The 27,751-nt window shown below is 43.7% G+C and overlaps 1 protein-coding gene across 1 annotated transcript; it reads left to right on the top strand.

Moving 5' to 3' along the window:
* Positions 1-11,738: 11,738 nt before the first annotated feature.
* GRSF1 (G-rich RNA sequence binding factor 1) lies at positions 11,739-27,516 on the top strand. The gene is made up of 10 exons (XM_045017537.1): positions 11,739-12,052; positions 13,513-13,666; positions 15,958-16,113; positions 17,385-17,531; positions 19,809-19,944; positions 23,010-23,194; positions 23,343-23,467; positions 25,000-25,135; positions 25,392-25,475; positions 27,327-27,516. The coding sequence occupies exons 1-9, from the start codon at positions 11,759-11,761 to the stop codon at positions 25,448-25,450; spliced, it is 1,392 nt and encodes a 463-aa protein (XP_044873472.1). The 5' UTR covers positions 11,739-11,758; the 3' UTR covers positions 25,451-25,475; positions 27,327-27,516.
* The last annotated feature ends 235 nt before the right edge of the window (positions 27,517-27,751 follow it).

Consider the following 27,751-nt stretch of genomic DNA (forward strand, 5'->3'; position numbering starts at 1 on the left):
CCGGCATCCTCCGCCGCTGCCCCAAACACCGCCCCCAGCAGCCCTGCCACCCCCAAAACCACCTACTACTGCCCACCAAAACCACCTACCACTGCCCCCCCTACCGGCACTAACCCTGCCCCAACCCCCCTCCCAAACACCACCCCCAGCATCCCTGCCACCCCCAAAAAACACCTACCACTGCTTCCCCAAACCACATATACCAGTGCCCCCCATCCCGGCACTAACCCTGCCCCAACACCCTCTCCCCAAACACCGCCCCCAGCAGCCCTGCCACCCCCAAAAACCACCTACCACTGCCCACCAAAACCACCTTCCACTGCTTCCCCCAACCCCGCATACCAATGCCCCCCCTCCCAGCACTAACCCTGCCCCAACACCCCCTCCCAAACACCGCCCCCAGCAGCCCTGCCACCCCCATAACCACCTACCACTGTTTCCCCCAACCCCACATACCAGTGCCCCCCCTCCCGGCACTAACCCTGCCCCAACACCCTCTCCCCAAACACCGCCCCAGCAGCCCTGCCACCCCCAAAACCACCTACCACTGCCCCCCTCCCGGCACTAACCCTGCCCCAACCCCCCTCCCAAACACAACCCCAGCAGCCCTGCCACCCCCAAAACCACCTACCACTGCCTCCCCCACTGCCCACCAAAACCACCTACCACTGCCTCCCCTATACACTGCATCCCCTCTCCAAACACTACCCCCAGCATCCCTGCCACCCGCAAAACCACCTACCACTGCTTCCCCCAACCACATATACCAGTGCCTCTCCTCCCGGCACTAACCCTGCCCCAACACCCCCTCCCAAACACCGCCCCCAAAAGCCACCTACCACTGCCTCCCCTATACGCTGCACCCCCTCTCCAAACACCACACCCAGCATCCCTGCCACCCCCCAAACCACCTACCACTGCTTCCCCCAACCCCGCATACCAGTGCCCCCACTCCTGGCACTAACCCTGCCCCAACACCCCCTCCCCAAACACTGCCCCCAGGAGCCCTGCCACCCCCAAAACCACCTACCACTGCTTCTCCCAACCCCACATACCAGTGCCCCCACCTCCCGGCACTAACCCTGCCCCAACAGCTCCTCCCCAAACACCGCCCCCAGCAGCCCTGCCACCCCCAAAACCACCTACCACTGCTTCTCCCAATCCCACATACCAGTGCCCCCACCTCCCGGCACTAACCCTGCCCCAACACCCCCTCCCAAACACCGCCCCCAAAAGCCACCTACCACTGCCTCCCCTATACACTGCACCCCTTCTCCAAACACCACCCACAGCACCCCACTGCCCACCAAAACCACCTACCACTGCTTCCCCCTAGCCCACATACCAGTGCCCCGCCGCACTAACCCTGCCCCAACACCGCCTCCTCAAACACTGCCCACAGCACCCCACTGCCTCCCCTATACACTGCACCCCCTCTCCAAACACCACCCATAGCACCCTACTTTCTCCCATCCAAACACTACACCCTATTTCTGCAGCACCTCACTCCCCCAAACCTCCTACTGCCTCCCTTTTAGTACCTCACTCACCTAACACTACTTCCTGCAACAGCCTCTCCCCAATCAAGGACCCCCCTACCAGCACTTCCTCCAAATACCTCCCACCTCTCCCCCTATTGCCTCCTCCCTAACCTCCAAGAATCTATCTGCAACAGGACAACTGTCTCCACCAAAGCCCCAATAGCATTTCCCTCATAACAAGCCTATCAGCATTCCAGACCTTCCCCCAAACCTTCATTAGTGCTTGCCCCATCTAAAGCCCCTACCAGTATTTTCCTCATAATAGACCCTCAACACCTCCCCATTAGCATTTCTCTAAACTGAAGACCCCCCCACTACACCCCATTCCCAACACCCATCATTCTGCACTAACCTCTCCCAGTAACAAGATTAGTCGAGTGGACAAGGGCAAGGCACTGGACTGGGACTCTGAAAACCTGGGTCCATTTCCCAACTGACTCACAGATTTCATGTCTGTCCTTGGGTAAATCTCATAATCTTTCTGTGCCTCAGTTTCCCATCTGCTGCAAAGACAATAGTTCCCTATTTCATGAGGGTGCTGTGAGGATAAAATCCACTAATTAGTGTGATGCAACTCAGATCTTCTGGTGAAAAAAAAGACATTTAAGTAGATAGCAAATCTATCCAAATCCCCCAACATTCCCTAAGTCTCCCTCTCCCCACTTCTCCCAACAGCCCCACAAAACACCCAAGCCCCCCTCCCATACTATTTTGTCATCATCCCCTTGCCTTCACTAAAGCCAAACGCCTCTTTACACACCAGCATGCCTCCTAACAGCAGAACCTGCTTAATTTACCCCAACTCAGGCCACCCCAAGAGCAAGGTCTCGCAAAAGCCCCTTCTCCCAAACCTCCACCACTCAGTCCAGTCCACACTGCATATCCAGGACTGCCAACCTGTGTGTGTACTATTCATTTAGGTGGTTCAGATAAACCACTGAAATTATCCTACCTCTGTTGTTTGTACCCCAAGTTCAGGCCCCTCTTTAAGATATGTTTCATATAAGGATACAGCACTCTCTGCTAAGACTATAGCTGCAGGAAACATTACTGTATGAGAAAATATATGGCTTTAACTTACAAATTGTCACAGGACAAACATGCAACATACCATTTTGCATGCTGCAGCCTATCGATCCTGAGTCCTCCGTCTCTTCACCAAAAGGAATTTAATAACCCATTAATGTCCTATGAATTAGGTTTGCAAGGAATATAATACTTTGCACTTCTATAGAACCATTTTCCTCTACCCTGAAAGATTCGCTTTAGTTCCACAGGAATTAATTCAGGGAACTCCTATGTCCTATACTTGAGGACATATTAGATGATCACAGTGGTCCCTTTTGGCCTTATAATCATTAAACTATGAACTTTCCATTCAAGGAACTAAAAAAACATTCTCCCGATTTTACAGGTGCGGAAAGTGTGGCACACAGAGGTTTATTTATTTGCCCATCAACAAACCGGAAATCGGTGACTGTCAGAAATAGAGCCCACAATTGCTGGCTCTCACATTTCTACTCTATTCACTTAACAATTCTGAGGAAAGAAATCAAGTGCTTTAAAAATATCAAGACAAGTAGCAACCCTAGTTTAGCATGTAATCTTTATCCAACCAGGTTAAACCCATCAGTCGGTTAGGGCCACACCTCTTAATGAAAGATCAGGGCAGTTACAATCCAATCCACTTTGTGCAAACGGTTGCACTCAAACTCCTTGGAAATTGCCAGCATTGCCCTTACCTTTTTTTTTCCACAGCAAGGTGGAGGTATAATCTCTTCTCTCATTAACAGGATTTCAGTGTGCAAAGTGCTAGAGATACATTTTGAAATAAAAATAAATGCAAATAATTGTAAAATTTTGCTTGCAAATTATACTTCGATTGAATAGTGGGGAGGCAGGTGTTTGCGGGCCAGGAACCCCAACCGCAGGGGTGTTCAGGTGGATCGGGACCCTCTTCCTTTTCATGCACCCAGATCCAGGGACTCTTTGGGGCTGCCCGGGCATGTGCCCGGCCCTTCGTGTGTGGGGCTGTCTGGCCAAGATCACCGCCGTGCGAGGTTGAGCGGCTCCGGCAGACCACCCAGGGGTCTGAAAACCCAGGGAGCTGCAAGGCTCAGCAGGGCCAAACACGGTCGTGAGAGCGAGTGGGAGTGCTGCGGTCCCCCACCACACTCCGCCCTCTCGCAGGAGCCCCAGTAACCCCTGCTGCCCTCCCTGTCTGGTTTGCGGACTTCTTTTCTAGGGGGCTGCCTGTTTTTTTTCCTTTTCTTTTGGGGGGAGGGATAGCTCAGTGGTTTGAGCATTGGCCTGCTAAACCCACGGTGGTGCATTCAATCCTTGAGGGGGCTATTTAGAGAACTGGGGTAAAAATGTGTCTGGGGATTGGTCCTGCTTTGAGCAGGGAGTTGGATTAGTATGACTTCCTGAGTCATAGACTATCAAGGTTGGAAGGGACCTTAGGAGGCCATCTAGTCCAACCCACTGCTCAAGGAAGGACCAATCCCCAGACAGATTTTTACCCCAGTTCCCTAAATGGCCCCCTCAAGGATTGAGCTCACAACCCTGGGTTTAGCAGGTCAATGCTCAAACCACTGAGCTATCCCTCCCCCCATGGTCCCTTCCAACCCTGAGATTCTATGATAAAGAGGCCCAACCTCTGGGTGAAATTCAGGGTGCACAGCACCTCTCAAGAGGTGCTCAGCAACTGATAAAATCAGAGTCAAAGTATTGGAGAACAGCTGCAGGCCACATTTCTGGGCTGTTTAGACTGTGCTTTGGGTGTCCCTACCTTACAAGACAACTCCTAGACCAAGCAAGAGACTCTTACTTTTCTTGTGGGTCTCTCACCCAGTTGCTGCTTGTATTCTAGTCTAAACAAAAATAAAAAATACAATCCAAAGACAGGCTGCTGGTGAAACCTTAGCCCTATTGAAGTCAATGGCAAAACTCCTATGGCTTTAGAAGGCCCAGGATTTCACTCCTTTATTTCACAAGTTGCTGGGTGCAAGCAGATGCCTGCTTCAGGATCCCTGCATTCCATGTCAGTGGCTGTAGAGTCTGAGCATGTGGAACAACTTGTAGGATCAGGGCCATAGTTTGAGACAAACAAAAAAAATGCAGTTTAGTATTGAAATACACAAGAAAGGCAGGAGACCTTCAGGGTTGCTGTAAGGCAAGTTAAACTTTGCCAAAAGATGTTAGAACTTAACACAGAGTTTTAAAATTTGCATAGGATAAGTTCTAGCTTGGTTTTTTTTCAATAATTCGCCTTACAACTTTGAAAGTCATGCATTTAAAAGTTGAACAGCTTTTTCTGTGTTCCAAACTAAGTCAGAATGTCAGGTTGGTGTCTCCCTGCTCTACTCATAATTATATTTTAATACTCTGTAGTCAAGACACTTTTTTTTTAAATGGTTTATTGGGGAGAATTGGGGTGTAATTAGAATGCATGTAAGATGACATTGCACTTTTCTCAATACGTTTGTTAACAATCTGTATCTAGAGCGTATTTCTGCATTTGTTGGCCAGGTAGATTAGGCCCTATGCCTCAAAAAATATTGGGGGGGAAAAACGCAAATGCGGATCTATTCTGGTTTTGACCTGAATAATCTGCATTCCCTCCTCCTACCCAAATGCACTCTTCTGCCTGCAGAATGTTGTATTTTAGTAGCAACTTAAATTTCAAAGTCTTACTGCAGTATACTATAGGAGACGCTTTACCTTGGTAACGGTCATGGGAGATTACATAACCTGTATTCTTTATGCCTTGTAGCATTTTTCTATTCCTAAGGGCAGCAGAGATGCTTATTCCAGACAGAGGGGATATGAGGAATCAGCAGCAGACTGCAGTGTTACATAAGCATAGAACTGCTCAGCTGAGCAAGTAAAGACATGTTGAATCTAACAGATAGGAGGAGACAGAGGGCCAGCACCAGTGCTAACGGGTTCTTGGGCTGCCGCCACATCCACAACACCAACACCAGAGGGCTTTATGCTCCACTAAAAGTACTGCTCGCAGGAACCTGATTGGAAGAGCTTTGGAGCCCGACTGGAGCGGGTACACTATTTAAGCCGGAAAAAGACAGAGAATCATCTGTGCAAGAAGATGGATCTTGGTTTCCTGCAACAACATACTGTGCTGTCAACTACTTGACTCCCAGCCTTGTCCCCGACTTCAGTCCTGCCCTGCCCTGTTCCCTGCTCCTTTTTGCTGAGTCCAACCCTTTTGCTGAGTCTAATTCTCTGACTTTGATCCTGGGTCTGACTCTTGTCTCTGACTGGTTCTGACCCTTGGTTCCATTTCCTGTCTCCTGCTCTGACTACTAGCTCAGACTGCCCATGTCCCAGTCCCTGATAGCAACGGCCTCACATCTACTATACCACAAAGCATAAAAAATTACTTCGAAAGGGCCCTAAAACTAACACTTGACAAAATGCTTTGGTTCCAAATGAAAGTTTCCAGGTTCTATTCACTGATAAACATTAATTCATTTGGTGCTCGTAGCACAAAAATATGCTTAAAATTATAATAAATATATACTTTCTAAGGTGTATTGTGAGAGGAAAACAATGTTTAATCACAACATTCACTTCTGCAACTAATATAATGCAGTACATTAATGCCAGGAATATTGTATCCTACATCTTGGATGAAATCTACAGTATATAACAAGGTGGTTTTTTAGCAGGTGTATTGTTTTCCTGATTAATGTATGGTATTTGTCTCCAGGGGAATGGATACCTAGATGACGGATTAATATGATAACTGAATATTTACAGGTGGATATCTGACAGACTCCATGGTCAGTACCTCTAGAGTTATTTTCGTGTACTAAATCAAATCCTGAACAAACAAGCAAAGCATGAATAAGTGATTTTTTACCCTAGGAATTACAAAAGATTGTGTGATGGGACATAATCCTCACCCCCAACCAGAAGTAGGACACTTCTTCAATCTGAGCATGTCCAGTTACAGCTGGGTATTAGGAAGAATAATAAATATGGTCATTTGTTACCTCCAACGCATCCCATGGATTTTGTGTACCATGCTATGTGTGGCTCCTACTTCCTGACATGCTAACAATATGCATCTCTGAGATAAGTGTGGGAGCTTTCTCCAGAGATCGCCACAGTGTTTGTGATATGGAGTTCCTTTGCCTGGGTTCATGCAGATTTTATTCCCTCATGCAGCTGAGTCTCAGTGATGGATGTTTTGCAGTATCGTTCAATGGTAGCCCAGAGTAGGCACAAAATATGATACTACATATGTACAGGGTTTGCAGGTTAGGCTATTAGAATAGTCTCCTAAGAAAAATCATGGAAACCCCATTACCTGAATAATTTAAAGTAAAACAAATCACTTATGACTATACTGAAGGCAACAATTGTGCTTTGGTAAGGTGATACACAGAGTATCCTACTGGAAGAGTAGCACCTGTTCTGACGCATGACTTGTTCAAGACTTTTCTTCTTTCTGCATCTCAGGCTACAGAAAACAAGAATTTGTGTAAGTAATTTTTAACACACAACTCTGCTACCAATAACATAGTTAACAATTAACAATACGCTGTCTTCCTAGAAATATAAATCCTCTAAATCCTTAATCAAATATGATATTGACGGGGAAGTTCAGATATACTTATAACAGATTTCCTTTTTCAGATAGGCTTTCTTAACCAGGGTTTCTGACGAATAAATAAATACAAGGTGCATTTGACATATGTAATGAACCTTTTTCTTATCCTGGGTGTAGGGTCTTTGCTTCATAAATACATTCATATTTACATATAAATGTTTTGTTACAGGAGTCACAGTGATGCCTGGGAGATATCAGTGTCACATTAAGGCGATAATACATGTGAAATCATTGTCATATATTGCTTATAGGCTGTTTTGCCAACAAACTGTTGCCTCCTAAAGGTAATCTTGCAGACACTCTGAAAGCTGCAAGATGGGTTCTGAGTGGGATACTACCCATATATTCTTCACATCAGTGGAGGAACAGATATGTTGAAGGCAAGATGGGTGAAAACAGATGTGCATACACCATTTGTCCTACTCAGTTGAGAAATCTTCAAGAACAATTTCTCTATATGAAAATAAAATCTATGTAGCACGGCCAGTCAGTGAGCTCAACGATCTGGTTATGCAGAGAAAAGCTGTCTGGCCTGGAAGCTGATTTATGTTATAGGCCAAACTGTCAAAAGCAGCTTCTACAATTGTACCTGCAAAGTTTCTGCACTCAAGTTTTTGTATATGCAAAACTTGGGTCTGCATATTCAAATACATATTATGAATGCAAACCTAGGTTTGGCACATGTAAAAACTTGAACATTAAAATCAACAGGCTCAGCTTTAAAAGCTGGGCTGAAGCCCCTTTGCAAATCCATATATGTGGCTTCTTGTGTCCAAAATCCAATAAATTTGAGAGGACTATTGTCCAAGGTAACAAAAGTCCAACTCATCCTATTACATAAAATTGTTTATAAATATGAGCAAAAATTAGGAGAGAAATAGATTGGTACAAAATGGGCTGTTTATTTTCAAAGAATGGTGATAAGGGGCCTTCAAGGCTCCTGGTAAATTCATGCGTTGGCATAACAAGCTGATTCTAGAAACGGGAGAAAGTGTTTACAGTTTAAATCACCAAAATGTTTTGATTGGTTAATTTTAATGGGAGAGGGTGCCTCCCCTTCTTTATCTGGGGTTGCACTAGATAGAAGTGGCGGCATGTGAGACTGAAAGGCGTGAGCTTCACCATCATGGCTGCCAATACCCTCACCATTTTCTGGAAGCCTGGGATCCACCATGACAGGGTGGGTCTTCACAGTTCCAATTCTGAAAGAATCCTTACCGGAGCAGGTCAGAGAGGGAAAACCAGAGAACATCACCAGCTTTGGCTAAATCCTGACAACCTTGCATGTGAGCCTTAGGGTCCTGGTGTCATATCCTCCCTCATGTGTCATTTTCCTTTCCTACCTTTTTTCTTTTCTTCATTATTTCTTTTTGCCTCGGACTGATAAGAATTTGGCTTATTTGGCCAAGATAACTCCACCTTTTTCAACACTGCTGTGAGCCTGTGACCAGAAAGGCCAGCTAACAGCAATCGTCTGAATAGCCCAATGCCCAGGTCACAGAGTGGCTGATCAGACAGCGAGCTGGGCCTGTATTACTCCAACAGCGAGGATGTAAGTGAAAGTCAGTACCAGAAACAGAAGCTGCATATCTATTATTCTTTTATTTCCCGTATTGTATGCTTGTCTCATCTTAAAGGAACAACAGCAGCGGTTCTATGCCATCTAAAGTAACCTTTTCTCTCACCACCCGACCAAAAAAATAATAATAAAACAAGGAGTTAGGACTGTCTTTAATACCAATTAATACCATGTAAAAGACTCTCAAGTGTAGTGGTGGTGGTGGGTTTCCCTATGTACTCCTTTAAGGGAGAGGGCATAAGGAATAAATAAAATAAAATAAAATACAAATTAATGCTTTACATTCCAAATACTTTAACTGTTTATCCTTCTTCTTCGGTGTCTTTTTTTAATAAAAAGTTTAAAAAATTGTAATGGTGGTTATTACAATGGGAGTAAGCCTACAATAACTCCACATGAAACCCTGAAACACACCTGACCGTTTAATGTTGTAACTGAACAAGCCTTCATTTACCGGTACATCTTAACCCTAATTGGTCCTGAGATACCCATTTATCAACCCAACAGGACACATGTATCTTAGGGCTTGTTCACACTTTATTCCTGAGGGAATTCTGCGCCACTGCACATGTGCAGAATTTATGTCCCCTGCAGATTTCTTTGCTTACTCGCAGAAAAATGACTTTTTGATGGGGAAGCAAAGGGAAGCCACAAGAGCAGTCAAACGACCCTCCCCAGCAGTATGTTTTGGGCACACAAAGCATCTGGCAGAGAAGTAAAACACTGTGGGGCAGGAGGCAAGACTGGGGAAGACCCGGCTGAGCTGGGGAGGATGGGACTTCCTCTTCCCCTGCATGGGATTCGGGACTATGTCAGACCCACCCCCAGATTTCTCCCAGCTGTAGAAAGCTCTGTAAACTTCCCCCCCCACACACACACACTTCCTGCACCCATTGCTCCTCAGCTGTAGGGGGAGGGATCACTGTACAGGGAGCTGCTCCCCCATCCGCCCAACCCCCATGCATCCAGACCCCCTCATACCCAGACTCTCCTGACAAGCCTCACCCCCCCACACACACCCAGGACCCCCTGACAAGCCCCACTCCTCCTGCACCTGGACCACCCCAACAAGCCACCCATACCCAGATCCCCACCCTACCAAGCCCCAACCGGCTGCATCTGTATCCCCACCCCACTGAGCCCCACTCCCCCTGCATCTGGACCTCCCACTGAGCTCCCCACACCCAGACCCCCCTGCTGAGCTCTATCCCACCCCCCGACCTCTCCTGCTGAGCCCCAACCACCTTTATCTGGACCCCTCTGCAGAGTCCCATTACCATTGCACCTAGACACCCCCCCCAATTCCCCCACTGAGCCACCCGCACCCAGATTGCCCCACACAGAACCCTCTCAACCCACAACTGGATTCCCCCCAGGCTAAGCCCCTCCCTGCCCACACCTGATGCACCTGGCACAGAGGGGCAGGGCCCTGGGATGTTTCTGGGGCAGGCCCAGTCCTTGTGCTGTATTAGTTTTGGTGCAGCCTCACCACTGAGTCCATGTCCTGGGGTGGGGAAGCTGCACAATGATCTCCCATCTCTGTGAAGCCAGTGGCCTGTGCTCCCTAATGCCATGCTGGAGCCTCCGCATATATATGACAAATAAAATTTGCAGAATTTTAAAATACTATGTGCAGAATTTATATTTTTTTTGCGCCGAATGCTCTCAGGAGTAACACTTAAAATGCTACAGTGGTGCAGCTATGCTGCTGCAACACTTCAGTGAAGACACTACCTGCATTGATGAAAGGGCTCTTCCTGTTAGCATAGGAATTCTACCTCCCTGAGAGGAGGAGAATTCTCCTGTCGACCTATTGCTGTCTACACCAGAGGTTAGGTCTGTTTAACTGTATTGCCAGGAGTGTGGATTTTTCACACCCCAAATTAATCTACAATTTCAGAGTAGCACCCATGTTAGTCTGTATCCACAAAAAGAACAGGAATACTTGTGGCACCTTAGAGACTAACAAATTTATATACTGAGCTAATTTCCTAGTGTAGATCAGGCCTTATTAATTTGACACAATTAAACTTTTTCCTGCTGCCTTCACCCTGTTAGTTGCATAATTTCTTTTGCCTTAGTGACCAAGCTTTTCAAAACAGGAAACAGTGTTTTAGAAGGGAAAATAGGAACTAACTATAATTTAAATGGGAGATGACAACATGGTTAAGTGATTAAGGCAGGGACATGGGTTCTTTTCCCAGCTCCGCTAGACTCACTGTTTGAGCCTAGAAAAGCTACCCAAGTGCACTATGCCTCAGTTTACTCACCTGCAAGATGGATATATTAGCTATTATAACACCACCTTGCTCTTAAGTAGAGTTCAATGTGCTTTACAAAGGAGATGGGTATTGTTAAACTAAGCCACAGGGAGGTGAAGCCCCTGAGTCACCCACCAGGCCAGTGGATTAGCCGGGGACAACACCCAGGTGTCCTGAGTCTCGCCCAGTGCTCTACCCACTAGGGAACAGCGCCTCCCTCTACCCACCGCCTCCCTCTTTCAAAGCGCACTAAGCTAAAGGGTGACCAGGCTCCCTTATTCGGGGGGGAGCCTCTGCTCCCGACTAGCCCCAGGTGCAAACAAGCCCTAACCCTGCCTTTGTTCGGTCTAGTCGAGGTCTTTTCGCCAGGGGTTTCAGCGACTGTGTGGGTGGTGGGGGGTGTGTGTGTCTCTCTCTTCTTCCGGCTTGGAGCGTCCACACCGGGAGTTACCCGGCACGACACCCCCGTGTGGCCGAGCGCTCCCAACCCCAGTGTCACCGCAGGGGCCGAACCCAGCCCGCCCGGGGCAGCCCCACACGCTAAGCCCCCAGCCCAGGCCGGGCCCCGCACCCCATGCAGGCCAGGCCGGGGCCCGCCGCGCCCCCGCGCCAGGGCCTCCTGGGAAGGGGAGGCGGAGCCGGAGCCGGAGCCGCCCGCCCCGGGCCGCCTGGTGTCCCCGCAGCAGCGCATGTGCCGGGCCTGCTCCGCCCCCGCCACCGCCTCGCCTCGCCGCCGCCCATGGCCGGGACGCGCTGGGTGCTGGGCGCGCTGCTCCGGGGCTGCGGCTGTAGCTGCAGCAGCTGCCAGCGCACGGGGGCCGCCTGCCTGCCCCTGCGCCCCGCCGCGGCCTCCGCCTCCGGCCTCTCGGGCCGCCGCCGGCTCCTGCTGCTGCTGGGGGCGGCGGCCGCGCAGAGCCGGGGCCTGCAAGTGGCGGTGGCCGCCGGCAGCCTGCCCAGCCCGGCCGGGCCCGGGTTCGGGGCCTTGCGGGGCCCGCTGCTGCACCAGGCCCACCCGGGGCGGAGCTACGGCCAGGTAGGGCGCCCCCCACCTCCCCCTCGGCCCGCACCCCCTTCCCCGGGGATCCTCCCCCCACCTTGGAGGGGGTCCCCAAAGGGGCCGCTGGCCTGCCCCTCCCCCTTCAGATCTCGGGGGGACCCCAAAGGGAGGGTAACTGCCCCCCCCCGAGTGACCCTGACCCCTAATCTCTGGCGGATCTTGTGGGTGTTGCTTCATCCTCCCCTGCCCCCAGATCTCTGCCCAAGTCCCTCTAAATCTGCTCCCATCTCTTCAGTCTGCAGGGGGGCTCCCATCCCTAGCCTCGCGGGGGGGGGTCATTCCCTTTTCCATCAACTCCCCTTTCTCTAGGGTCACTAGGGGCAATCTCTCACTAACTGGGGTCACTATCTTCTCCCTGGCACCCAGTCTGTGGGTGATAGAAGATTATCCAGGGGAGAGAGGCCGTTTTCCCCCCTCATGTTCTTGTTCCTGTATTTCCCCTCTACTCTTTATTGGCCACTGCTTCTGTTTATACCCAGGAGGTCAGTGAAAAATCCATTTATTGGAGCCCTTATAGGGTTAAGAAGAAACTCCTGTCACTCTTGGGAGAACTCTTTTGCCCAGTATTGAAGGTCACCTCTGTTGCCTTCTCCATCATGCCTTGGTGGGGAGGATGTTCCTTATCTGAGGTGTTAAATACCCAGTCTCTTGTCAAGATAGCAAATTAGAAGCCACAGACTTTTTTTTGTATAAGTAACTTGCTAGAATGCTGCTATTCTGTAAAATGAATGTGAACTGTTGTATACAGGTTTTTTCCTGTATTGTGTCTAATTTCTTGAATACTGAGATTTGTATAATGACCTTTTTTTTTTTTAATGATTAAGTGCCCAGTTATGCTAGATTTGTAGCATGGCATAAATGGTTTTCAGAGGAAAGTCTTGGGTATCCTGTTGCCATTAGGCAATTGGCTCAGGATACCTAAAATTAAGTTTCTCATTACCTGCTTAGCTCATTGATTTCACTATTCCTTCCATCCTTTCAGTGAGGAGGGTGTGGACTTTTCAATCCTATGTTTAATCTTAAAAAAAGAAAGTAAAATATAGTGAATTTTTCACATAAACTGGGTCTGTGTTTGAGTTTGTAACAAAATATGAATAATCCAAGTAGTTTTCCCTTTTCTTCCAAAGATTTTGGGCACCTCTCAGTCATTAGGCATTATCTGTGGTGGAGACCCTGAAAAGCAGACTTTAAGATATAGTTCTTTTTGTTTGTCATTTACTACTACTGGGACTGAAAAAAATCTTTATTAGGAGCAATCCTACAGTTTGACTGGGTAATCTAATAGACTGTTTTTATCTCTGTTTATTTCTCTGAACTGCTGGTGATAGCCAGCACAATATTCATTTAATAGTTTTAACACAGAAGGGAACTATTACTGAAACAAGTAGTTGAGCGGCTGTTATTTTTAAAAATAATACTCTCCTCTTTTTTCAAAGGATTCAAGTTCTTCATTTCAAGATGAGTATCCTCCACTCTCAGAGTATGAACCAACTCCATCCAAGACAGGAGAGGAAGATGATGTGTTTCTTATCCGAGCCCAAGGATTGCCGTACTCTTGCACTGTTGAAGATGTGCTTAGCTTTTTCGCTGGTATAATATCTGGTTTTGTACAGAGATGTGATGTGGTTGAATGTGTTTTTAAATAGTAATGATTGACTCCAAAACATAAATCCTGTGTTTACTGTTCAGTTACATATTTATAAGTATTTGATATGGTGGAGCTATTTATTCTGTGTTCAGTCTCTCTCTGTCTCATAACGGTACAAATTAAGTCTGTCAAGCTATTAAAAGAATGAATTATGATTAAAAAATAATCACTATTAATCGCGCTGTTAATAGAATACATTTATTTAAACATTTTTGGATGTTTTATATATTTTCAAATATTGATTTCAAATATAACAGAATACAAAGTGCACAGTGCTCACTTTATATTTTTATTACAAATATTTGCACTGTAAAAAACAAAAGAAATGTATTAGGTGAATTGAAAAATACTAAGTACTGTAGTGCAATCTCTTTATCATGAAAGTTGAACTTACAGATGTAGACCTATGTACAAAAAATAACTGCACTCAAAAATAAAACTATGTAAAACTTTAGAGCCTACAAGTCCAGTCAGTCCTACTTCAGCCAATCACTTAGGCAAACAAGTTTGGTTATAATTTGCAGGAGATAATGCTGCCTGCTTCTTGTTTAAAGTGTCACCTGAAAGTGAGAACAGGCGTTCACATGGCACTGTTGCAAGATACGAATCTTTAGTGCATCTGGCACGTAAATATGTCCCTTTGTGCTTCAACCACCATTCCAGAAGATGTGTGTCCACGCTGATGACAGGTTCTGCTTGCTAACGATCCAAAGCAGAGCGGACCGACGCATGTTCATTTTCATCATCTGAGTCAGATGCCACCAGCAGAAGGTTGATTTTCTATTTTGGTGGTTCGGGTTCTGTAGTTTCAGTATCGGAGCGTTGCTCTTCTAAGACTTCTGAAAGCATGATCCACACCTCATCCCTCTCAAATTTTGGAAGGCACTTGAGATTCTTAAACTTTGGGTCAAGTGCTGTAGCTATTTTTAGAAATCTCAGATTGGTACCTTCTTTGTGTTTTATCAGATCTGCTGTGAAAGTGTTCTTAAATGAACATGTGCTGTGTCATCATCTGAGACTGCTATAACAGGAAATATATGGCAGAATGCGGGTAAAACAGAACAGGAGACATACAGTTCTCTTGCAAGGAGTTCAGTCACAAATTTAATTAATGTATTTTTTTTAATGAGCATCAGCAGCATGGAATCATGTCCTCTGGAATGGTGGCTGAAGCATGAAGGAGTATATGAATGTTTAGCATATCTGGCATGTAAATACCTTTCAGTGCCGGCTACAGAAGTGCCACGCAAATGCCTGTTCTCACTTTCAGGTAACATTGTAAATAAGCAGGCAGCAGTATCTCCTGTAAATGTAAACAAACTTGTTTGTCTTAGCGATTGGCTGAACAGGAAGTAGGACTGAGTGGACTTTAGGCCCTAAAGTTTTACATTGTTTTGTTTTTGAGTGCAGTTACGAACAAAAAAAAAAAATCTTCATTTATAAGTTACACTTTCATGATAAAGAGATTGCACTACAGTACTTGTATGAGGTGAATTGAAAAACTATTTTTACAGTGCAAATATTTGTAATACAAATAAATATAAAGTGAGCACTGTACACTTTGTATTCTGTGTTTTTAATAGAAATCAATATATTTGAAAATGTAGAAAAACATCCAAACATATTTAATAAATTCATATTCTATTGTTTAACAGTGCAATTAAAACTGTGATTAATGTTTTTAAATCGCAATTAATTGAGTGAATCGCATGAGTTAACTGTGCTTAATTGGCAGGTCTAGTACAAATAAATCATTTAACTTTATTTTTAGTTGTATTTTAAAATACACTCAAATTATTTGAATTACAAACACAAAAAATAAAAATTTGCCAACCAGGTAAGGCCTTGATGCTACAGTCTGATCCAAGTGGGTAGATCCTTGCATCCATGCAGAGCTCTGCCGGCTTCTATGGCACTCCACCTGGGTATAAATGTTCATCTGTTTAGAACAGATTGTAGGATCAAGGCCTTAAATTGATAACCAGTTGAAATTAAGGCAGGGTATGATCCTAGTTGTGTGATTGTGGAGATATCTATATCTCTACATAATGGCATCTGTATGGCATTTACTGTCCTGTGTTTGATATACTGTAGTGTGCTGCTTAGATGAAATTTTTATATAAGATCAGAATGTTAAGTTTCAATTGGACCAGCAGATTATGGTAAGGAAGAAACACAATAAATCAATATTGTGCTGTTTCCTTAACTGTATCTTTTGTGTGTAACTTTCTAGACTGCAGGATTCGAAATGGCGAGAGTGGGATACACTTCCTTTTAAACAGGGATGGCAAACGCAGAGGAGATGCTTTGATTGAACTAGAGTCAGAACAGGATGTGCAGAATGCCTTAGAAAAGCACCGGAAATATATGGGTCAGCGGTATGTGGAAGGTACGTTTAATCTATCTGTTTTGAAAGTAACCTACATATACACCTCTATCCCGATATAACGCCTTCCTCAGGAGCCAAAAAATTGTACCGCGTTATAGGTGAAACTGCGTTATATCGAACTTGCTTTGATCTGCTGGAGTGCGCAGCCGCCCCACCCCCCGAGCACTGCTTTACCATGTTATATCCGAATTAATGTTCTATCGGGTTGCGTTATATCGGGATAGAGGTGTATTAAAACAGGCAAAGAATATTTCGGAGCAAAACTAAAGATATTACTGTGTCGTGGCGTTCATATGGCTGCAGTGCATTATGTATCCTCAGGGAATTCTGCACCCAACAATTCTGCGCACAATATTTTAAAATTCTGCAGAATTCTACATATTTTATTTGTCAAAATAACACAATATAATCATGCCATTTTCAATTATTTTGGTAATTTATTTCAAAATACCTGTCAGCAAGTGTCTGTAACAATACAGACAAAAAAAAGACTCAGGAGATGTTTTCTGACCAATAGTTTCGTTACTAGGTATATTAATACAGAACATTGAGTAATTCATTTAAACTAGCATACAGAAACGTATTTCCCTCAGAAACAATGCAAAGGGTTGAGGGAGTCAGGAGTGATGGGTGAGCCAAGGGAGAGGGAAGGAATTGCTGGAAAGAAGCCTGGGAGTGAACCTGGAGAGTTGTTAGGGGTGGGTGGGAGAAGTATGGAACAGGATTTTGGGTTGCTTAGGAGCCGGGAGGAGTTGTTAAGGGGTTGCTGAGCCTCCCCCATGCAGACTCTCTGGCTGACCCTTAGCCTCTCCCATTCAGTCAGGCCCCTCTCTCCGTGTGTCCCTGCACTCCCCCACTCTATTCAGTCAGGGCACATCTGCCCCTGTCCCCTGTGTTTCCTGCACTGTCACTCCCCGTTCAACCAGGCATCTCTGCACATGTTCTCATGTAGTCCTGCACCTTCACTCAGCCAAGTATAGCTGCTCCCGTCTTCATCTGCCCCCGTGACTCCACTCAGCCATCCCCACTCCCACACTACAAGATCTATCAGTTGCTGTGTGGCTTGCAGGTTCGAAGGTGATGCCTTTCCCCATCACATAGCAAGTCATAAACATTTCTCAGGAAACCCAAGCAAAAACTCCAGTTAAAGTTGAAAGAATCATATTGCTTCAGCCCAAAACCAAGAAAAGAATGTTTCTTCAGGGTGACTTTGTAGGAGTTGGGGTGCAAAGGAAAATATACAGTCTAGTCTTGTCTTGTATTCTTTGCAGTTTTTGAAATACACAATGAAGATGTAGATGCCATATTGAAGAGTCTGCAGTCCAGTTCATCATCCCCTGCAGTTAATGATGGAGTTGTACGCCTCAGAGGCCTTCCTTACAGTTGTACTGAAGCAGACATTTTAGAGTTCTTTGCAGGTGACTTAAGACTTTTTCTTTTCAGCTAATATCTTCTAAATAATATCTTCTGCTTAGCTGATGTAAATTTGAGTTGTATAAATTCTCAAGTGCAATATGGTGATGTCATCATCTCATGCTGTCTACAGGACATGTTGATACTTCTGGCTGTCACAATTTCTGGGCTAACTGCACCTCTAACCCATCCTGGTCTGAGTGCACTCCTTCTCAGGCTTGGTGGCATCACGCAGTTTTCCCACTCTCACACCGGGCCTTTGGCCGCAGTCCCCTGGTACTACCATGATTAACTTGGCAGGTCCGATTTAAATTCAGAACCTGCTGCCTTCTTCCCTCCGAGGGCTGTGACCAGACAGCCTTCTTAAAGCAAACGGTTTCACAGAGTTTAAGGCCAGAGGAGACCACCAGATCATCTCATCTGACCTCCTGTATATCACAGGCCGCCAGCACCGGTATGCTAAACCTAACAACCAAAATGTTACATTCCACAAGAGACTAAACCACTGTGTGTCACAGGCAGAGAATAGGAAACAAGAAGCATTTCAGAGAAAAAGATATTAAAACAATAAACCGACTGCACACTTTTCTGACAACCTTCTGCATGGGAATACTGGCAGGTCTAAGCTTCCTGCTCACACCCCTACATGGCAGTCTCTGCCCTTAACTCACAAACCAGTTCACCTCTTTACTTCAGCCAGTGTGTCATCCTGCTCAGTCTTTTGATCACCCTCCTACACAGCTGCTAAGTCATTTTTTAACAGTTTATAACCCTTTGATCTTTTAGCTCCCAGCCCTGATAAAACAAGCCTTGCAGCTCTGTAGGAAACACAAGGTTGTTTCCTTGAAGCCAGTATCTTTCCTGCTGTCTTTCCAGCGTGTGCTGGGAAGTGCCCTCGCTGAATTAAACCAGTATAGGTGTATAATAAACCTTTCACTAGCCCTACTATAGTTACAGAGTCTATCCCAGTCACTAGGTCACCTACAGTATTGTTAACACACACATACACAGCAACTCCACATCTGCTGCTCTGGCATCCTCATAGTTGTGAAGAAAAGCTTCAGAATCTGGGCTGAGAGGACGGCAACAGCGCAGCAGTTACAAATTCTGCCGACAGCTTCTAGAAGAGGGAGGAGCAGCACCCATTAGGACTTGGGATGCATGGCCAGCACCAAAGCAGTACAGAACTCTGCTGCTGAGGGTTGGCCCACGCTGACTGCAGAGAGAGTTGGCTTCCCTTCTGGGCTCTGCAGGATTGGCTTCCACTTTGTAGGGCCAAGATTAGGATGAAAATAAGATGCAAAAGTTAAGGCACAGAATAGATAAAATGGTGCCAAAATGAAATGTCACTGACGGTATATTGTGCACCTCTTCATAATATCACTCCTTTCTAATGTAGTTTGAGCATTGAAATAGTTAACAATGTTGATATTTAAATGATCCTCACTAGGCATCTTAGTTAACACATGGTTGAGATGAATGTGACATTCTCAGAGCCACTGTTTCAGGCTGTCTGCAAACTCAGGCAGATGTTGCTGTGTCACCTTCAAAACATGAACAGAATGTGTTTAAAGTTATAACAGTTAGATATCGTAGTTAACTAATATAATGGAGCACAAGATGACTGCCCTCCAGGGGGAAAAAAAAAAATCAGGTGAGCAACTCAGCCCAACCTGGTCCATTTCAAGCCTTGGCTTAGAGATAGTGTGGAGTTTTAGAAGCTCTAGGGTCTGTCAGACATCATGATTATTGTATCTCTGGCTTATCTAGAGTTTGGCAGAAAGGATTGCACATTGGAAAAATGATTAATCATAATTTAAGTATGGTTGAATACTTCCCCTGACTTCTGTGTGGGCTGCTAGAAATTGAGAATAAGACTGTTCCTGCCAGCTGAGCACCTGCCAGCTGTAGAGTAGGGATAACTTGTTCATGTGCTTTAGGTCCTCTGTCCTTAAACAACCAACCCTAAACGGAAGAATGTAGAGAATTGAAGTAGTCATAGAGAATAAGTAGTCACTTATTTTCCCTTTGAAAACTCAGGCAGACCAACATTTCAGAGAGTAAAGCTCATATAAAAGTAAAATTTATCTACAAATCAAGAAAAAGGTAGAAAAGGAATAAGTTTAAAAAAAAATCCAAAACATTCAGTATTTGATCAGTTCTATTCAGGGTAACTTGAACTGTCAGTTCAGAAGTAGGTACGGTTTCATCTATTTAAACAAGAGAAGGAAGACTGCACATGCTACAGCTCACATAGAAAATGCTTTTTTCCCCCCCTAAAGGTTTGGATATAGTTGAGATGACTTTTGTCATGGATCAGAGAGGAAGAAGGAAAACAGGAGAAGCTTTTGTGCAGTTTGCCGCACCAGAAATGGCAAATCAAGCCTTGTTAAAGCATAAGGAGGAAATTGGGAACCGGTATGTGTTTCAGTGTGGTTAACTAAGTGTTTGTGTACATTATGATTTTAATCTAAGGATACAGAATAACTTAAAGCTTGTGGATATAAACAGTGAATAAACATAACTGTTTACCTTTTTGTTCCAAATTGTTCAACAGTATGCTCTTTCACTCCCCCTCCTTGCTTTTCCCCAGTCATACATGCTAGCGTGAGTGTCGTTTGAAACATTTTGTGCAGAGTGGAGACTTGGTGAGATTTTTTTGATGTAGTATTTAGAATTCTTAAGGGAATTGGATGTTTCATAGACAGTGAAGGTGGAAAGAAGCTTCTGGGACATGTAGTCCATTACTCTGCACTAATCTGGGATTCTGGCTTTAACAGTGCCCATCTAATTTAAATGAGAACATTATGGAATAATTTGCAGGAGGATGGGTAAAGCATCTGCTGGGCTGGGATAGTCTTTCCAAGGCAATTATTTTGATGCCTGCAATTAGGTGGAATCTGGTGCATGCCAAATAAAAAACATGTTCTAAAGAGGTCTGAGTCATCCCTGTCAGAGGTATCCAGACAGTATCAAGAGGGAGGAGTAACAAACTGGGAGGTGTCCGCTTCCCCTTTAATTAGAACATGGCTTGACAAGTATATTCTATCAAAATTCTTTCCTAATATTTAACATATTTCATTTTCCTTCTGTTTAGTATTTGTAGATGGTTGTCATAGCTACCTTTGTCTCTGGGTTTTATGTTACCTTATTTTCACCTGTAAATAGTACATGCTAAAACCTCGAGCATCTTTGCTCTCCTTTGCATTTCCTGCACTGTGTCAGTTATCTGTAATGAAGAGATCTTAATTGTATACAATACTGAGCATGGCTTCACCAACATGGGATTGTTGTCTCTGTCATTACATATAAAATCCTTACTAACACAGCCCAGGATAACAGCTTTTTTCTTTTTGTAGTTTCGGCATACTGATAGCCTCTAATTTGACATCCCTCATCCGTTCTCTCCCCTAGATTTTTCTTCACATTATTGCTTTCTGTATCCCCAACTATAACTAGGAACAGACTAATTTAGCAATTGTGGTTAAACACTGTTTGGTCCAGCCTGTGTGAACAGGACCAAGTAAGGATTTAATTAGGTTCTTAATAACAGGGTAACCTACCTAGAGGCCTAGGCTATTTTGTGATAACTTCTCCCCTTTCATATAAATGGGGCCCTATTAATGTGCCTTGATGTTGCAGTTCATCTTGGTCTGTTTTTCTGAAACCTTCTATTTATCTAAATTGTTACCCCATTCATTTTCACTCAGTTCTTTAAAGATTGGGCTCCCTGGCAATCATCTTCCACTCTGTTCTTGATCCCCGACTTGCTGGAGGATTCTCTGCAGCTTGAGGTCTTCAAACCATGATTTGAGGACGTCAATAACTCAGACATAGGTTAGGGGTTTGCTACAGGAGTGGGTGGGTGAGATTCTGTGGCCTGCAATGTGCAGGAGGTCAGACTAGATGATCATAATGGTCCCTTCTGACCTTAAAGTCTGAGACTGAGACTAATTTTGTATAATCTACATTTCAATAATTAATTGTTCTTCCTTTTTAATATTTCCTTGTGTTACATCTAATAGACCTTAAATTACTAAAAGAGAAAGGACATTCTAAGTGACTTTCCACTGTCCATGCAGCTTGCATCTCTCGGTTTAGCCACTGAAAATAGACTAGATGGTTTGTTTTCCTGCACCGGTATAGTGCTGATCCACTGGAATTCATGCTGCTGCAGAAGTTCAAGTTTAAAAAAGCATTTTTTAAAAATGGAAATTATTCCTTATTTATGCACCAAAACGTAAATTTTGGTTCTGAATTAAGTTGCCATCCTTTTAAACACTGAAGTAGACTCCATTTACGAGACTGTAGACTAAAGATCTTGTCCACACCAAATTGATGATCTATTTGGCTTTTATTATCATGACTGTTGCACAGAAATGTGGTTTGTCTCTTCTCTGATGGCTCCTAATGTCCCTGGGCGCTATCTCTGGGTTCCTCATCTTCCTGAATATTCTTTCTTGTCTCTTAGAAGCCCTTCTGAAGGGGCTCAGCACATTTGATTGCCGTTTTTCTGATCTCAGCACTCCCATTTAACTGCTCTAGGACTTAGTACCTTGGATTGCATGGTACCTAATAGCTTGTAAGATTTAAAGACCCAGAATGGCTAAAAGGCTTGCTTGGGGCCTTTTGATGGTTTTATTCAGGTAGAGAAGTATGTAAGGAGGGACACTGAGATGTGTTGGTGCATTTGTTCATTGAAGGATGAGGTCTGTAATTTTACAGTAGATTTTAGTTAGGATAAGACACTTGTCCATCTTATGCTTGCATCTTTTACCCTGATTAATTTGATTCTGGATCCTTTGCAGTTACACTGTTTATGGCCCAACCAGTTTTGTATCAAAACCTCAGTGTTTCTAGCTAAACTTTAATTCTAGGCAAGACTGTGCTGAAAGCTTTAATGAAATTTACATGTATGAAATCAGTGCATGCCATTGGAGCACCACGCTTGCAATTATATCAGCTGAAGAAAGTGGTTCATCTCATGCTCTTTGGAACTGTGCTTGTTATGTATTGATCATGACATTTTCTTCTTCATGCTTTCCTAACTTATTCTGCTATTTTTAGTACTGAACTGGTCTGTAGGAATGCTGCAAATGTTAAGACCATTCAAGTGGCTACATAGAATCAACTGCAGGGTTTTAGAATCCCATTAACACTTGAAATCACTGTGACCATTTTGGATTTACTCTGGAGAAGTGGCAAGTAGTTTCTAAAGCTTTAAAAGGTTCATTTTAAGTTGCAGAGTCAGGCTTACTAGGTGCAATTGAAAACTTAGCTTTAAGATGATGGTCCAGAAATCTCTGCTTCTTAATGAATCTCAGGGTAGTTGCAAGTTGTGATGTGTGATTTCGAGCTCCCACAGAGCAGCATCCAGTAGGAACTGTGATAGCACTGCACTTGAAAGTAATTGAACATTTTTGAAAATTCTGTATTCTTTCTATGGCTGTGTACCATGTAATCCTTTTTCCTTTTAAATCTAGATATATAGAAATATTTCCAAGTAGGAGGAGTGAAGTTCGAACCCATAGCGGTTCGTACAGGGGGAAGAAGATGAATACTTATCCAACTACTAAACTGATAAAAGAATCAGAATCAGTCTTTGAAGAAAATGATTTGAGTCAGCCCCTAGGACTGACTGCAGCTTGTGAAAGTGAAAAAGAAAATGGTAAGTTCTTGCTTGTTGCATTTGTTCTTTGAAGCACCTTGGCATATACTCTTGCTTTTGTCTGCACCATGTAAACATTCATACAAACTGTTTTTATGGAAGAGTGTAATGTTGCAAGTACTAATGCTGCTTTTGTTCATTTGTGAAGAATCTTATAGAGAAATGATTGAAAAGCCTCGGGATGCTTCAGAATTCGGGAGTACCTCATCACCGCTGCATTTTGTCCATCTGAGAGGTCTGCCTTTCCAAGCTAGTGCCCAAGACATTGTAAATGTACGTTACAGTATGATCACGTGAATATACAGCATTGGTGACAATTTAAACCCTGATTACACTTTGAAGAGTATCAACCTTTTGTGCTATAAATATTTTAATGCTGCCTAATTTCCAGGTGGATTGCATGTGGAAACGGGGGATGTTTTAAAGAGTTGAAGGACAAAATTCAGACCCATTGTGGGGGATGGTAGGTGGGCGCAGATGTCAAGGAATGGGTGGGTACAACAGGTTCAATAGCTAATTAAATCCGTATACTTAGTGCCCCACTTACTGCTGTAAATTTAACTTTTGGTAAATGTACATATAATTTCTGCCTTGGAGTGTGAACTTCCCAATCCTAAAAAATCCTCTAACTCTGTTACAAGTAACGTGGCTTGTGGTATCTGAGGCTGTAATACAGGTCGTTATTCCATAGCTGGGTTTTTTCTGTCTTGCATATTTTTTTTAACATTTATGGTTCAGTAGAGCCTAGACGCCTCAACTAGGTTGGTGTGCCATTGTGGAAGGCATTGTTCAAATTATCTGTTCTAAATTGCTGCCAGGCCTTGGTTTTGTGCTAAATTATTTGAGCTAGTACTGCTATTAGCAAAAGGCCATAGCATGGGAGAAAGGTAAAACTAATTTGAATTCCACGAGCAGCAGCAGAGCGTGAAGCTTCATTAGGAGAATATTTTCTGGGTAAAGATGTTACAAACAAAATAGACTATTATGCTTTCTTCTCCCCATTCTATCTTGCAGGTGTTTTGTTAAGAGAACTATAAAAACAGATTTTTACAATAGCTTAAGGCAAACCACTGTGCGTGACTGTGCTCTTGTGTACATGTTCATGCCAGATCTTTTAAATAAACTTCTCTACAGATCAATCAAAAACCCTTGTTTTAAAACTGAAAGGGTTTAATAAGATTTGTCCGATATAACCAGCATTTGTTCCCATGTTTAGCTGTAAGCATGGCTATGCAGTGGATACAGCTGATTTTTTTTTTTTTCTGGTGAAAAACAAAAAGTAAGCACTTCCTCAAAACAAAGTAGAATACAGTTCATCTAAATAGAAGTAGGCAACATGGAGTTTATTCTGACAAGCAGGACACTTCAATGCAAGGTGATGCATGTTGGGGCACATTAGCAAATTTAGTCTAAAAGGTTTTTAGAATAAAATGATTCTAGATATGATCATAGATAAATATGATTGTACTTATCTAAGCAGCATCATATTTAACTGACATCATTTTATTTCAACTTGGGTATTGCCTTTATAGCAAGAAACCAAGTTGTAACAAAATGGTCAGCTAACTTTTATGCTGGAAGGAATCTTGTATAGAAGTGGAAGAAAAAATGGTAACCAACTGTAAAACATTTTAATTCTATCAAATAGGAGTTCCCAAGATTTGTTGAATTATTACCACTGCAATAAACTTGTAGAATTAAACTACATAGCTTACCTCCTCCCTGTTGCTCCATCTCACCTTTGTTTGACTCTGAACTGCTAGCCGTATATACTTGAGCTTTCACTTAGGTTTTGTTTTCTTTAGTTTTTTGCTCCACTGAAACCTGCAAAAATCACCATGGAATATAATTCCAATGGAAAAGCTACAGGAGAAGCAGATGTACATTTTGAGACTCATGAAGATGCAGTTGCTGCTATGGCCAAGGATAGGTCACACGTGCGTAAGTAATGCCTGCATCTTTTTCTGCCGTGCATTATTGCTGTTGAGCCTGGTAGTGCCAGTCATCTGGAACATCTTGTTGGGCCGTGGGCTGTCTTCTGATCATGTAGTACAGACTACCTTTCAAGTGTTAGGCCTTGAATTGTTCAGGCCTGAAATGATTAACTCTACTCAGTGTGACTGTTACATGCACTATATAGACTTACCTTTTTATTATTATTCAGAAACTTTACAAAATGTTTATAATTATTCCCCAGAGCATAGATATATTGAATTATTCCTGAATTCATCTCCAAAAAGAAAACAAGATTGCTAGTGGCAGTGGCACAAACCCAAACTAGGTAAGTATATTAACCATCCTCCCCTCCTTGGTATGCTGTTTCCAAAGATGAACAATTTGACCCTTATTTCTTAGGCTTACTTGTATAGCAGTGCCAGGATGCAGAACGTTAGCTATTGAAGGCAAGTGGCTTAAAGTCAAAATCTAAGTCTAGAATGTTCAAACAACCCTACTTAAAGTTAAGCATCTAAATTTATAATGAATTTGTCATAGATGTCTTATTGCAGGCACCCAAATTTGAATATTTTGACCTAAGGATCCCATCCAATTCCTGATGAACATTCTTTTCACATTAATGGAGTTGGATCAGGCCCTCATTTAGACACCGCTCAGTAAAGCATGATAGAACTGAGTGGGATGCTGTGGTACATCGGACTCTTTACAGCTGGACAGACATTTATCAGACTCTCCAGTTAAGCAGTGACCTTATGCTGGAATTCAGGTTTTAAAGGGCACACACCCACCCCACCCCCCCTTCCCCACCAAATCCCCTGATTCTCTGACTCCTGTGGAAGGTGAAATGAAAGTCTAGGCTCATGAGTTTCTCAGTTGTGAAACCAATTTTTGTGAGCCGAGTGTAACTGAAAAATGTATTGATCATTTCTACAGCAGTGGAGTGGTAGGAGAAGCAAACCCCGTAACCCTTGATTGCATTTGAAATAGCGGACTTGTTCAACATATTTACTTAGTGACATGGGAGACACATTATCTACATCATGAGTGATGGAACTGGGCAAATGAGAGAATGTAGGTGAGGGAGCAATCTTGACAGACTTGATTCTGAGGAAGCTGGATCAAAATTTGTTTAGAAAATTTTTTAAAGCTTTTCATAACAGCTGGCTTTCTGTCAGTCATCCTTTAAAAGCCCATGTTGTAGCTGTGCATGGACTGTGAGCCTGCTATGTAAAGTGCACCTGACAGAGAACCATCATGAGCTTTGTTCTAGCATTGAGGTGGGAGAAAGTAAGATGCTCTGCATGAGCATACTTGGATCATCTGAGCCAAGAAAAAGGGGTGGAGATTTAACATATGCAGTTGAAGTTTTTGCTGATTTGAAGCCTATTTAACCTGATGAAATGTAGTTGCCTGTAGTGAACACCTGGGGCTGCTGTCCTGCTGCAGGGCTCAGAGACAATTGTAGATTCTTCCCTTAAAGGTCTTCTGCAGAATATAAATTTTGGCTTTATTTTTTTAAATAACTTGTTTTTGATTGAGTATTCCCTGCATAGAAGCGGGTTCCCATCTCTCCCTCCCTTCGCTTGCCTAGTTTGAGCTCTCTAGTAAATGCAGTGGAAGATAGAACCCTCTCAAATGGTACATTGATTAGGTTGGAGGTAAGGGACTAGCTGAGTTTCAAGGCTTTAATCTTCCTTGCCAGGTGTAGCAGACACTTATCCCATACATAGCTTGAAGACAACCTCCACTACTGCTTTTGTTACTTGAGGAAGCAGTAAATGTTCTACACTTGCACTACACATCTCCTGTGAAGTCTTACAAGAGTATTTAATACCATCTATGACCTTTACTGTGCATGGTGGTGAGCAGTCTGGTTGAAAATGGGTTAATTTGCAGAGCGTGATTTGGATCAGCTCTGTGCTTGGATCTCCTCCACTTCCACAGACTTGTCAAGAGAACCTGCTTATACCATTTAAGAGATGCTCATTTAGTGATGGCTTAATTTAGGTAAGCTTTGAGTGCTCCTCACAACTGAAGAGTTGTAGTCATTCTTGTTGAGAGCTATGTACAGTAGAGAACTCTCAAATAACACAAGGGGTGGAAGAAAAAGTTAGCATTTGGCAATTGAGAGCTTCTGATACCCAAATCCCTAACATTTTTTCCTTTTTCTTTTCAGGATGAAGCAAGAACGTGTTTGCTTATCATTCTTGGAGCTAGAATACAGGTGCTCTTGTTCAGTAGCAAAGAAACCATAAACATTGTTTTTTCAAAGGCAATTCAGTCTGTATCTAAAATTATTCAGTATGGGTTTGTGTAGTAAAGCGCACAATAAACTGTGTTCACACTGGAATTTGTCTGTAAAAACAGAATTAAGGTTGAATCCATTAATTGTCTTTGTAGTACAGTAATTGCTACAGTACAGGCAGGGGTAAGTTCTGATCTAGGTTGTTGCTGTGACACTGAAATATTCACCTACTTGTGTTGCATTACTATTCAACAGCTTATTTTTGACATAAGCAGCTTAACAGTTCTTAGTAGATAAGAACCCTATGTTTAGAACCATCTGAACAATAACTTTACAAAGCTATGAGATAGTTGAGC

This window comes from Mauremys mutica, chromosome 5, assembly GCF_020497125.1.
Source record: "Mauremys mutica isolate MM-2020 ecotype Southern chromosome 5, ASM2049712v1, whole genome shotgun sequence".
Lineage (NCBI taxonomy): Eukaryota > Metazoa > Chordata > Testudines > Geoemydidae > Mauremys > Mauremys mutica.

Coding starts and splice junctions, on each gene's coding strand:
- GRSF1 (XM_045017537.1), top strand. CDS start 11,759: ATGGCCGGGACGCGCTGGGTGCTGGGCGCGCTGCTCCGGGGCTGCGGC. Junction 12,053..13,512: donor CGGGGCGGAGCTACGGCCAG/GTAGGGCGCCCC, acceptor CTTTTTTCAAAG/GATTCAAGTTCTTCATTTCA. Junction 23,468..24,999: donor GTGCCCAAGACATTGTAAAT/GTACGTTACAGT, acceptor TGTTTTCTTTAG/TTTTTTGCTCCACTGAAACC.